We start from the raw sequence: 13,540 nt of genomic DNA, 5'->3' as shown, positions 1-13,540 counted from the left end.
GTCTGTCTGTCTGTCTGTCTGTCTGTCTGTCTGTCTGTCTGTCTGTCTGTCTGTCTGTCTGTCTGTCTGTCTGTCTGTCTGTCTGTCTGTCTGTGCATATGTCTGTTTCTCCGTGCTAACGATATCCTAAAGGGCACCCAACGTCACGTCAAACGGCGAAGCCCATTCGCAGCGCCGACCAATATTGCTCAGGTTTCAGCTTTCATACTGGTACGATTGTCCATTCAAAAGCAACTATTGCGCATATCTGAGCTGTCATAACAGCACGTCAATATTTTCTATGTGTGGCGTTATCTTAGAGAAGGCACACATAAGTAATTCTAAGGACCATAGCGTTTATCACGCTGCTCTGACAGTGCAACGCGATGCTCAAAAGAATTGGCAGATCCCACGTACATGCGAATCGATGATATGCGAAGCCCGAATGAGAAATGTTGATATATCAGTTTAAAATCAGCCCAAGAGTTAAATGATGCCGTACATGACTTCCGTGTCATGATTATCATGTTTGCATGTGTCTTTTACCTTCGTCATCTATTCACGTCACATGATACCAAATTGAGTGTATGTGCAGCTAGCGAAACGGCCGTGAACCCGCTATGTGCGTGGTTTGTTGTCATGATCTTACATGACACGAGTGTCAAGATTATCACCTTTGCACCAGTCATATATTTCGCCATCAATTGACGTCACGTAACACGAAATTTGGCATATGTGAAGCTAGAAAAACGGCCGCGAGCGCATCATGAATGGCCCGATATACTGCATTGTAGCGTTGACGCGCGCGCACGCTGTGCACAGCGACACTGCGTTAGCGAAACGTGAGCACTCTATTGTCTGACGCCAGGCGCGACCGACGCGACCAGAATGCGTCGGCACGGCCTTACGGCAACCAGTGCGAAATGCGACATGCTGCATTTCACGCCGATGCGTTACCCAGACAACACTGTGTCTCCCTCTTTTCGTGACGGAGGGACGCCGGAAGCGCTGAAACGCGCATGCATCAAAGCAACGCAACGTGGCGCGTGCCTGCGAGTATATGGCAGGACCGGTGCCTGGCGTGGCAACGCCGGCGGGACGCGACGAAGTGAACGCCGGCGACCACACACACCGTGTCACGTCGAAATGTATTGGCGCCTTGACTGTGGCTTGTAGTCATGTTCTCACATGACACGCATCTCATAATTATCATGTTTGCACCAGCAACACACCTTCGTCATCCATTGGCGTCACGTTATACCAAATTTATAATATGTGAAGCTAGCGAAACGGCTGCGTGTGCGTCATCAGTGTGGCATGTATTCATTTTGTTACATGACACGCATGTCGTGATTATCATGTTTAGATGTGTCATTTACCTATGTGGTCCGTACGCGTTGCGTAATACCGAGTTTGGTACATGTGAAGCTAGCGAAGTGGCCATGAGCGCATCTAGAGCATAGCATATAGTCATGTTGTTACATGACGCCCACCTCATGTTTATCATGTTTGCACCAGTGTACATTCATTATCCATTCACGTCCCGTAATACCGACTTTGGTATAAGTGGAGCTATTGAAACAGCTGCGAGCACACCATGAGCATGGCATATAGTCATGTTGTTACATGACACGCACTTCATGAGTTTTATGTTAGGGTGAGTCGCTTGTGTTCGCCATGCAATCATGCCATACCATACCAGTTTTGCTAAATTCCATGTGAGCGAAACCACCACAATAGCTCGAGAACCATGAAATGTGAATCATGACATTTATGACATATTGTCACGATGTTCATGTTATGACTAGTCAAGTATATTCTTCATATAGTCATGTTATGACAAACCAAGTTTGGTATTCATACCATTATCGAAACGGCCAGGTGAACTAAAAGTTGTTGGCGGCTAGATAGATAGATAGATAGATAGATAGATAGATAGATAGATAGATAGATAGATAATGATGATGATATGTAGGGTTTAACGTCTCAAAACCACCATATGATTATGAGAGACGCCGTAGTGGAGGGCTCCGGAAATTTTGACCACCTGGGGTTCTTTAACGTGCACCCAAATTTGAGCACACGGGCCCACAACATTTCCGCCTCTATCGGAAATGCAGCCGCCGCAGCCGGGATTCGAGCCCGCGACCTACGGGTCAGTAGCCAAGTACCTTAGCCACTAGACCACCGCGGCGGGGTAGATAGATAGATAGATAGATAGATAGATAGATAGATAGATAGATAGATAGATAGATAGATAGATAGATAGATAGATAGATAGATAGATAGATAGATAGATAGATAGATAGATAGATAGATAGATAGATAGATAGATAGATAGATAGATACGCTCAAAGTCGCCGAAGTTCGCTAAGTTATGTTTCGCGTTTAAAAGGCAAGTGTTTCCAACGCATTGCTAAGGCAACACGGTGGTGGCACCTGCCCTTCACTTTGTGCTGTATTATGGCCTCTAAGACAGGCGCGCATCTTTCTCCGTGTGCGCGCACGCCTTCCTTCGTTTTCGAAGATAACTGCCAGATGGCGCTCATGTCTAACGCTCGTTCGCCTTCGCTGCACGGATCGAGACGCAGCGCTTCCAGAATACAATTCAACAATTTTCTGGCGCCGAACATTAAATAAACGTTTTGTTTACCCTCTCCACACGCAAGAATATCGTCTTTCGACAATACTTGCCGGGAAACATGCAGATACGAGGTAAATTTTATTATTCCTGACTTTTCAGCACAATGCTTCATTAAACCTATAGAAATAATTAGCCCCATGGTCGGTTTTCTCAGAGTTGCATTAGCACGCAAAACGGACGACTTGTGCCTGTCGGTACATGATGCGCCTTCTGCACATTTAGTATTGTGCTGCACACAATTATTATGCAACATAAGTCGTACCTTTTGCAAGTTAAGACATTTACTGCTGCGTTTCTAGACCGAAGAGCATTAGTGAAAGCACATTTACGCTGTGGACGGTAGGACGTCACTCTGCGTGCTAGTGTCTTCTGTGCTGTGGAATCTTCTGAACAAGCCTCGCAGCTTCTTCGATGCGACTTCGCTAGTCTCAGCCCAGTTAGCCTTCTGCAATGCCTCGATAGACGTGCAGCTGTCTCCGTGGAGGAAACCTGCGAGTAGCAAATGAAGCCTAGCAAGAATCTACATTCCGCCTTTCCTGGTATAAAGAAGACTGCATAACAAAACTCGCAAAGTGGGAGAGTGCCATTGGAAAATGAAGTTCATAAAGCAACACGTTGGTTAGAGACTAAAATAACAAATCTTTCACTTCACAAGTTGGCGTTTGTATGGCCAGCCTGACTGGTCAATATGACCAGCATCAAGATTAGGCAAACATTTACACGTTTATAGTTGCAGGTGTACCAGCCTGACTGGTCAATATGTCCAGCATCAAGATTAGGCAAACATTTACACGTTTATAGTTGCAGGTGTAAGCACAGGTGGGTGCACTTTAATTCTTTTATTATCTTCTCAACAGTAGCGCGCCTTTCCCACAAATCATTCAGAGCAACTTCCACGTATTGTCAGCGTCAAATGACACCCAAACAGTGGCAGACCTCCAGCATAGTAGAGTGCGTGCCGTTCGCTTATCTCCATGAACAGGCATGCATATATGCGCAGAGCTGCTGAACAAAATGCTCGTTCGTGTCAATGGTATACCAACTGGACGGTGTGAAATGTACTATCGTGAAGGCTTGCCGATGTTCGGGTGTCATTTGACATGTACAGTATATACATCGGCGCTCATACTCCAAAACGACAGTAGGTTCTGTGGTATCTTTACCAACACGGAAAGAAATATACTTCTTGATGCGGGAAGGTGAGCCATTTATTAAATACGGCTAAAAAAAAACAAAATGTATACTTGAACTACAAATTTGGGAAATTCCCACAATCTTACTTGTCGCGCTTTCAAAGCGCTACTAAAATGCTTTCCAGAAACCATTTATATGAACCAAGCTCTAACCGCATTGTTGGGTCTGCAGTGGATGATGTGTATTCACCTTTACTGTCTTCTGACTCAGCCTTCTTGACCGCTGATCTTCCAAGAAAAAGGTCAAACCAAGTGGGCCTTTTTTTGCATGTACACAACGGAAATCCAGAACCGGCGTAGTAGACATCGACTGGTGGAGGGTTGTGCACAGCTGCGATACACCATAGAGGTGGCATTTTCGATAACGGTATGCTATCGAAACCAATACTTTTAAAAGGCATGCATGAAAAACACGCGGCAAACAATTTCGAATATGGCAGGGGGTAGTAAACCAGATATAAAGTGAGTAGGTCATTCGCAATAAGTACCGGGTGTTCTAAACACAGTGTACGTTTACCTGTGAGGCCGTACTGGTAGATTTCTGAAAATAATTCCGTCTGAGCACCCTGTTTCAGACTCTCCTTAGCCAGTTGCAAGTCAGCATCACTTCTGGTATAGACTTATTACTTAGGCATTTTCACTTATTACTCATTTACTTATTACTTATTACTATTACCGAGAATCATGCTACGTCTTTACGGCGTACGCTTCCGTGCTAAACTCTAAATGTCGGGATTACCTTTTGAACACAAGCAGGCACGCACAAGAATGACGCATGTTTATAACAAACCATCGAAGAAGCTATTTAAAGAAATGGCGTATGAACAATATACTTCCCTCGGGTCAAAATAAATATGCAAGAACACACTTAAGAGACTAGAGTTATAATGGCTGCGTTACAATGTCAATTAGTGAAAATAAGACTATAGTTTTTTTTTACAATGGGCAAATTAAATAGGTTAAACAAGAAAACTTCAACGAATTCAATATTTTATAAGCCTTCTTAACCATATGAGTGATACAGTTACGTACGACAAACGTCCAGTTTCCGTTCTTTTGTCTGTTGCTTCATTCCTGCGTCATCTGTCACTGCACTGACACTGGTAGCCGCACCTTCCTGCATAAACATCGTCAAGTACCACTGTGAGCATTTCCATGCTTTCAGCCATAATGCTGGCGTAATTCTAGTTGTGCTGTATAATAACACACATTATGACAGTGAGTAGAGGTAGGATGCATTATTCATGCGGGCAAGAAACTAACTATACCGAGAGGCCAGAGGGCTCTCACTCATAGTGCTCTCGGAACTCGACGTTAGGATATAAAACTGAGCGTGCTTATTCAGTGAAAGGCGCATAGATGACGACAGCCATAAGCGATGTCACAAGAAAGTCACTATAAGTGAGACACGCACAAACCACATTGCGAAGAAAAATTAATCCAGGAAAAGAAAAAAATACGGTGGTATTTACACATGAAACGCTGTGGCAGTTCGCGGTAACTGAGGCCAAGAATGATGGAAGCACGTGACTGTTGCACGAAATTGTCATCAGTTACATTATCAAGAAAACAGCTGTTTTAGTCTAAAGCAACTGGGGTACCGAATACATGTGTCTGTGTGCTATATATGTATGCTTCACCGCGGCAGTCTTTAGTGTTATGGCGCTCGGATGCTAACCCGAAGGTGACTGGAGTGAATTCCAGCTGCGGTGGCTGTATTTTCGATTGAGGCTAAACTGCTGTAGGCCTGTGTGCTCAGATTTTGGTACATTAATGAACTCTATAGGTGGTCGAAATTTATGGAACCCTCCACTACGGCGTCTCTCATAATCATGTGGTGGTTTCGGATTGGTAAATGCCACATTATTATGTGCACTCTGAATAGCGTCGTGTTCTCATCAGTCAAGTGCCATTAGAAGTTATCGGTGCGTGCGTACAGGTGTGTGTAAGCCTACACACACACGTGTGTGTGTTCCGTATCGCAGTGTCAGCGGGCCCTGCGGTAAGCCCTCGAACCGGTAACTGGCCTCCGGACGCAATCATTATGCTCAGAGAACGGTCTCTCTTTGAGCTGTACCACAACACAAGAGTATCAAAAGTTTGCCACCACTGGTGCACTCGGGTAGCTCTTGTACAGTATGAGCGGCCACGCGCTTTCAGTGTCATGTTTCTAGCCGTGAGTACTGCTGACATTTATGCTTATATCTACGACGGCACAATGAACAATAATATTCGAGTTATCGAGTTTCTAGGCCTCAATATGTTTATGAGGGACACTGTAGCGGATGGCTCCGGCAATTTCGACCATCTGATGTTACTTAACGTATGCCGACATCGCACAGCACATGAGCCTGCAGCACTTCGCCTCTATCAAAATGCACCCAATGTGGCCGGAATAAGACCAGCCACCTCGGCGGGTCAGCAGACCGCCACTACCACTTTTCCACCGAGTCGGACGACTGAATAACGAAGACGAGCTCGTCTGTTTATACCTATAGTTTCACTTTCATGCTATAGTAATAAACCAATTAAGTTTCAAGAAATTCGGCTCACCCTAGTTCCTCCAATTGGGTGGCTTCTCTTCCTGTCTCGCTGGCTCATAGAACTGGTAGCTGTTGTGTGGCCCGATTGTAGAGCGTCCGTCACTGTGAGGTGTTTCTCTGAGGATGCGCGCTTCAGGCAGCTGCGTGGAAGTTGCTTATGCAGCTGCCGAGGTTGCACCTCTCGTGGCTCTTGCTGCAGTTGCGAAGAATGCTGTTGAGCGTGCTTTGGTGGTGGCTGCTGCTCTTGTTTCTGTTGTCGCTGTTCTTGGTGCTGTTCTTCAGGCTTCAGCTGAGGCTGTTGTTGAGGCCCGTGGTGCGACTGTTGCGGCGCTTGACGATGACGCTCTTCCAGTTGCTCAGGTTGATCAAGTCGGTGCTGAGGATTGTGATGCTGATGATGTTTTGGGTGCCCCTTATGCTGGTGGTCCTTCGGATGTGGCTGCTTTTGTTGAGATCTTTCGGTTAGTTCTGCCTGGTGTGTTATAGAGGTTGACTTTCCCGTAGAATCTTTGCCATTGGAAGCCATATCGTGTGCTCTATGTCTAGAGAAAAGACAATTGAAACAGAAAGTAACACTGCAGTCCTGGTGCATTTGCGCATACGTTTTACACATTTTCCGCTTGCGACACCAGCACTGTTCAACCCTCACCTATTGGGAAGCAAAATGGCTGCTCCTTACTGCTGAGGTGTCTTTTACATCGCGCTATGCCTAAAGCGCTGGAGCGCCAGGCATTATTGTTAGAGCCTCTACCTGCACCCCCACGCAGTGAAAGCAGAGGAAGTTTCCGATTGAATACTGGCATGCTACATCAGCAGAAAAACCTACGGATTGCGGATTACAAGCAGACAAGAGTTTATGAAGCCATAGTGATCACCGGCAGTAAATTGACTGAGTTGTCATTAATCCTAGGTAGGCGTCCTTTTGTGAACGTCAGCAGTGCAATCATAAGCACAGTGTACTCGCAGTGAACGAATCTCACGCAAATAAAAATGTCTAGAAATGGTCGCTACACTCACTTAAGTTCGGAAACGCAGATGTATGAAATACTCATGGTATGTGAAACCGGAACTGCAATTGCCACATGCTTTGACGGTTACACGAAACGTTAAACAAATGTAAAAATTAATTTAAAGACAATTTTAAATGCCTGTTTTAAACAATCCAATAAGTGAAATCATGCATTTGGTCTGTTTTGACATCATCAGCTACTCTGTTGTGTTTATGCTCTCTAGATTTCAGCTTAGTGCCTGAATCCGCGAGAATCAATCACAAGAACCAGCCGTACCAGATGGAACTTGCAGTCACATTACCCCCCCCCCCCCCCCACCCAGCTTTGTTCATGTGGTTGAAACACAGTAATTGTACTTGCACAAAGCGGACGATTGCTGACCGCATTTTTTTTTCTTTCTTCCAACCTTTCACTTTCAGTGATGATGCTACTAAAGAATGGTCGCAGATGTAAGTGCCGCATGCAATGATACCGCACGAAAAATAGTAGATATACTGACATGGTTCTAGTGTGCGATGATGCATACATTAGCTAAAGAGATAACCATGCGCATTTACAATTCTGCAGCGCTATTTTGAATACAAATACTGTGCAACAGTTTTGAGAAATATTTTCTACTCAAACAGATATGTTGCACGATAGAAGCCGCAATATTAGAAGTCAAGCCACTATTTCTTTTGCAACAAAAGAACTAAGCAATTTTATTTTCCTATTACCATAATTACTTATGTCCTTATTTTATTTGGTGCAACGAAGTTTTGCGTAAAAGTGAGTTTTTTTTTTCTTTTTCAAGTTGCATTTACCTCGCGGTCTACAGTACTTAGGTTGCATGTCTTGTGAGAAGCTCTGAAAAGGCCTTTATACTTGTAATGGAATCAGCAATAATCGATATTCGCTGTCATTACTTACGTGCTGTGTAATGCCTGGTGCACTTCAATACTATATTTTCTTTCATACTTGCATAGACTTGAAAGTTGTGACCACACTGACAGTGCAGGTGGCATTTTTTTCTTTGAATACTTCTTCATTAAGAAAAAAATATTTGGAACGAGGATTCTATATTGATAAGCTAAAGCCACTCCCCTCCTCCTGCTTTCAAAAGGGTAAACAGGAACTTTGTTCACCGTTAGAGAAAGCATTACTTGATAAAAATAACTTTTCGGCTAACTCGGGTATCCACCAATCGAATGAAAATTGAACCTCATAAAGGTACGTGGAGTAATACCAGACAGTGCGCTAAGAATTAGTGAGTAGAAAACAAGATGGCCTTACAGATTCACCTGAAAGTAGACCAGAGACTCGACGCTTGGATAATAACACAGGACGCAATAAGTTCCGCGAGCCCAATAGTCGTAGTCGATGTCGACAGAAGCGACGCCTTGACACAGTGCCTTTCCTCGTTCGATCTCAGGAATGAAGGCTAAAGAATGATGATGGTTGTGGCTTCATATTCTGTGGCAAACACCCACTCGATATGATCAGCGTTGAATGCGACACCATGGGGAATGCGGTGCCAAATAAACTTGCACATTGATTGAGTCCGGAATATACTGGTCTGGAAACGTTACTGAAGTCCTGGAGTGCTCATGTCAGTGCGCAGTGCTTCGCTTCCACGTCGGACACGAAAGGCCTACCTTCTATGCAGTTTCGCGGACCATTTGGCCAGCCCATATTTTGTCATGCAGGCATGAAACATTATGCTTCAAAGGCAAGCATATGTCGCAATGGAAATAAAAGTAGTGAGCTGCGGTAGACTCTATAGCCTGGCCAGGTGGTATCCTGAGAAAAATACCTGGACATAAAGGTGGAAGCACTCAAAGTTCTGAATAGCCGGAATAGCACCTGGTGGACGAAAAACGTGAAAGAATGAAACATGTGCATTTCAAGAAACACATTGAGGTATAGCAAGAATAAAGAACGTGACACGACTGCAATACAAGTAAGTTTGTTTCATATGAAACTATATCCAGTCATTTTTCACAATCGCACACCATGAACGGTGGAATATGAGCGAAATATTACGTTTCTAAAATGAAATATACTAGATTGGCAAGGAATAATTTAGAGAGTTAATGCATACAACATCCATGCACCATTTTTTACAATAAAAGTACTGCTTGCAACCACTAACTTCAGTTATTATTATGTCTATTAGTAGTTCATTACTGGATCTGTTTCTATCACTTTTATGTGCAAACATGTTTTGATACCATGAAGAATGCTGACCTCTATTCAAAAAAGAAAACTACATATAAGGCTGCTCTAAAGCTGGTAAAATATAGAGTATTGTACGTGTTATCCAACTAAAAGAAATGAAAAGATTAAAAAGCAAAAGAACAACTGAAGGAATACATTATTAAAAAAAAACAAATTCGATTGTGAGGTGGTGGCCAAGTTTTGAACCAATTACGCACGTGAATTCGATTACAAGCAAATAGAATTTTCTGATAAAGACACAGTATTTTTATTATTGGTGCTACAGCGCTCCCACATGGTTGGTACCTAAATTGATTTGCAAGTTCCTGAGCCAATCCTGCGTTGCTTTTCGTAAAGTTTTGAAACTTCACACACCTCCTACGCGTCCAGACATATTGGTGCTATTTTCGGCACTTCCGTTCCTCGGAGGCGGACCCGTTCCTCAAGACTGCCGGAGAATAATGAACAAAAGGACTCGCTGCGCGCAGTTCGGGGCCACCGCGTGCGCAATGCAGCCCTTAAATTTTCTTCACAGAGCTAGTGCACCAACTATCTAAGGTTCTCTTGTGATCAAAGCCAAGTGAACGCTTCCTGTATGTTAAAGAAGAATACCCTTTGGTGCCAAGTCTCTGCAAACGCTCCTTAACATTTTTTACGTTACCATTGAATGACCTAATTAATGTAGCCAGAGCCCCAGAAACCTACAATCGGCCAAACTTGCGTCACCGCCACGTAACGCAGAGACGAACTCATCACACCGTTCAAATGCAATGCTACTATTACCACCTCCGAACTTTACGAACAGCTATAGGTGATCGAAGGAGCCCACGGAGCAATAGTGAGACTTGATCTATTCTGTTTCGACGTTGGTGTAGCATGCAACGTGCATGTTTTGAGGGACCACAGTAAAGTGTATTTATCCATGCATCCATTAAGAACGAGGGCAGGCACTGAGGTAGGTTCATCGTACACTGTGATTGTTTTTTTCTCATATTTCGTACCGAACAGCATGCTGCTGGCTAAGAAGATAGGTATTGATCGAGTGGAAGAAGTTTCGCGTTAATTTTAAATAAATGGCACCTGCTGTTGCATATGTGCTGCAGTGTTTTAGTAAAAACACGCGTGTAGAGATGGAGATAAAAATGCGGTGCTGCAAGAATTCTGTGGCCTTCGAAACGAAATATTTCTAGGGAAAATTTATATGTGAAATAGCCTCAAGTAATAATAATAAAGCTGGTAAGTATAAAAGTAAACGAAGTTGGACGTTTTTGTATTTGCTGTGGCTTCAGGTTGTAGTGCATTCTACTTTCTCTGCATTGCCACAGCCACATCCGTAATGACCAGCAATGGCTGGTACAAACCATAACACCATGGAAGGCATAGACACGACACAACTGGCGCAGATTGGCCTCAGCTGCCGAAGTGGCAGCTACATGCGGATTCATGGTGTACCTCAGCAAGAGTGAACTCTGAATCGCCGACTGACAAGTTGCCAGAAGAAGACAAACCAGTCGTCATAGCTTTCGAATATCTGTTATACACACTTATAGTGTTCGTCGGTCCGCTGAAGTCACGGCATGCCGAGTCCATGCAGCAGACACTGGATGTTCTATGTCTAGTGCTTACAACCCTTCGGTTGGCACCACGACCCGGCGATCTGCAAAGGAGCATGATACGCTTGAAGTCCTGCGTCTAGTATTATCGAACACATCGGTCTAGTTTAGGCTCACGTGTATCTTTTTTTGTATGTTCTTTCCTTTCTATTCCTCTATGTTTTCATCCCTCATTGCCCTTCCTCCCGCGGAGGATAGCAAACTGAACGCTCGTCTACTTGACCTTCCTACTTTTCCTAATGTTTCTTTGTTTGTAGCCTGGAATCCATGACACACTTTGCCTTATTTTTCGTCTTCGTGTCCTCCTTCTTCCTGCTCCTCCTGAAACCTTCGATACCTTGTATAATTCCGCAAAACTGAATTTGTGTGTGCAGTAACCTGGATTACATGATGTAGGACGTGCTTGGAACTAATACGCCCGCATCTGTACTGTACCGCATGAACAGACTCAGCTTTGTGAATCTTCTCCCTAAAGACCGAGTTCTGATTAGCAGGGTGCCTTAGATAATCTATCTATACCAGCTTTACAGGTGGCTTTATTATGTTTTCCACCAAATGAGTCTATTTTAGAATGAAAGCGTTGCCCGAAAATGACAATGTTACAAGAACGATAGCCATATTCCCACCAGGACGTTACAGAAGAGATGCCCAAAGAGTAGTTAAACGAAACTAAATTTGGAGTTTCTTCAACTTTGCTAGCGTATGGCTGGCAACCATCCATATTTCTGCACTAGGCTTCAACTGTTGTATTTTCGATGGTCCAAGAACGGTAATATGCGGCTGCCGTATAGTTGAAAAATTACTGACCTTAATGAAAATTGTCTTTGAGAACACGTTGTCCGAAAGGAATCAACACAAAAAGTTTTCTGGTCATTGTAGTTCTTCTTACAGTTTTGGCTCCACGAGGCCTTCAAATGTTTTAAAATGATACCATGGTTTCATATAGAAGAACATTCGGCAAATACGGCAGCGTTACACTAAACAGCGTTGCAATAATGACGCCTGCAAAAATTACTTCTCGTCTGGGTTTCAGATGAAAAGCATTGCACTGCAGTTTCACCGAACAGGTGAATGGTTTTCCATATTTAACGTTCAATGTTTTCATGTTTGTTTGTTCAATCATTCACTAAATTTTATTTTTGAGTTTAGAAAATTGATTTTTAGCCTCTAATTTTCGAGTAAGCACGAGCACTGATCTTCGGAAAGATTATTGGACATTAACTTTCCCACCATATAAAAACTGTCTCTTAATTATTATTCTCATTTTTGTGGTAAATCTTACCCCAGCTTTTGATAATAAGACTAGAGAATAAGACAGTAGAAATGACATTAGAAAGGCGGTAACCTTATCGCGGTGCATTGGAAAACATTAGGGATGATATAATGGCTCATGAGATTCGTGCGAAAAAGCCATTCTTTTGTTTCCGTTAAATAGAATACTAGGCGTGGTAGCTCCGCCACATTTTCTCTGATGTTCCCTGCCGTTAGACATAGATGTAGCCCCGCTCAAGCGCTTCCTTTTTTTTTTATATCAGGGGGATTTGCTTAACAGCGAGCTACTTTGTCGGCTTGCCTGACCATTCTGTGGACCGCAGGGTTTATGACAGAAAGAGTAAAAAAAAAAAAAAGAGGGGAGGGGGGTAGTGCGAGAGAAGGAAAGACCGCAAAACAAGGACAAATGCCATTGTTTCGCAGGCAGAACAGCCTCTTGAGCCTAGCACTTGTGCGACAAAAGCATGAGCTAACTTCACGCAGAGGGTAAAAATTATTTAATGAAAACGCTAACAAAAATAAGAAAGAAAAATATTTATTATGATCGACTTCTTTCGCCTTTAAGGGTCTTCTTTCGTGCGCTAATGATAATAGAAGTCGTTAGAAAGTAATGACACACGTATCCCCAGTGTAATAGGCCTTTGTCATACTTCATACGTTTTTTGTTTGTTTCTTTTCCGTCCTCCGGAAAATAGGATAGAGTTCCCTTGTGATGGGAAGTGCGGGCTTTATGAGCCGAAATCATACACTGCCATTCAGCGGCGAACAGAAAAGAAGCGCAGCTGGTATTAGGTGCTGGCAGCGGTCATCACGACGCCATGGGGTGGTTTTCTGCTTACTTTCATTCGCGTCATTTGACCTTGCCGTTAGGACGTGGCGTTTGTTTGTTTTGCTCTCTTTTATTCTAGTGATATATGGCTTACATGACCACTGAGTGTTCCTGTGGCAGGTGCACGTTGTTGAGTTTGCGCTGAAGTTTTATAGCGGTAATTTGCGCACTAAGTATATGTACCCGCTACTGAAACCTAGTAGTAGGACTGTTATGCTTGTGTTTTTTTTATTTTTATCTTTCCGCTGCCTTTCAAAGGTA

General features: G+C 43.5%; 1 protein-coding gene across 1 annotated transcript; it reads right to left on the bottom strand.

Moving 5' to 3' along the window:
- Nucleotides 1-2,948: 2,948 nt before the first annotated feature.
- Nucleotides 2,949-6,895, bottom strand: LOC119160130 (uncharacterized). The gene is made up of 4 exons (XM_075884771.1): nucleotides 6,370-6,895; nucleotides 4,849-4,933; nucleotides 4,007-4,147; nucleotides 2,949-3,112 (listed from the first exon to the last, which is right to left on the bottom strand). Exons 1-4 carry the CDS (start codon nucleotides 6,883-6,885, stop codon nucleotides 2,949-2,951), a joined length of 906 nt encoding a protein of 301 aa, XP_075740886.1. The 5' UTR covers nucleotides 6,886-6,895.
- Nucleotides 6,896-13,540: the final 6,645 nt, after the last annotated feature.

This window comes from Rhipicephalus microplus, unplaced genomic scaffold (genome assembly GCF_043290135.1).
Source record: "Rhipicephalus microplus isolate Deutch F79 unplaced genomic scaffold, USDA_Rmic scaffold_47, whole genome shotgun sequence".
NCBI classification, from domain to species: Eukaryota; Metazoa; Arthropoda; class Arachnida; order Ixodida; family Ixodidae; genus Rhipicephalus; species Rhipicephalus microplus.
The sequence above is the reverse complement of the archived record's forward strand: the minus strand, read 5'-3'. Positions and strand labels throughout refer to the sequence as shown.

Bases quoted from the DNA above. Each gene is read 5' to 3' on its own strand.
- LOC119160130 (XM_075884771.1), bottom strand. From the start codon at position 6,885: ATGGCTTCCAATGGCAAAGATTCTACGGGAAAGTCAACCTCTATAACA. The intron at 4,934-6,369 runs GTGAGCCGAATT...ATGTTTATGCAG, and splicing joins ACCCAATTGGAGGAACTAGG to GAAGGTGCGGCTACCAGTGT. The intron at 4,148-4,848 runs GTACGTAACTGT...GGTGTATCGCAG, and splicing joins ACGGAAACTGGACGTTTGTC to CTGTGCACAACCCTCCACCA.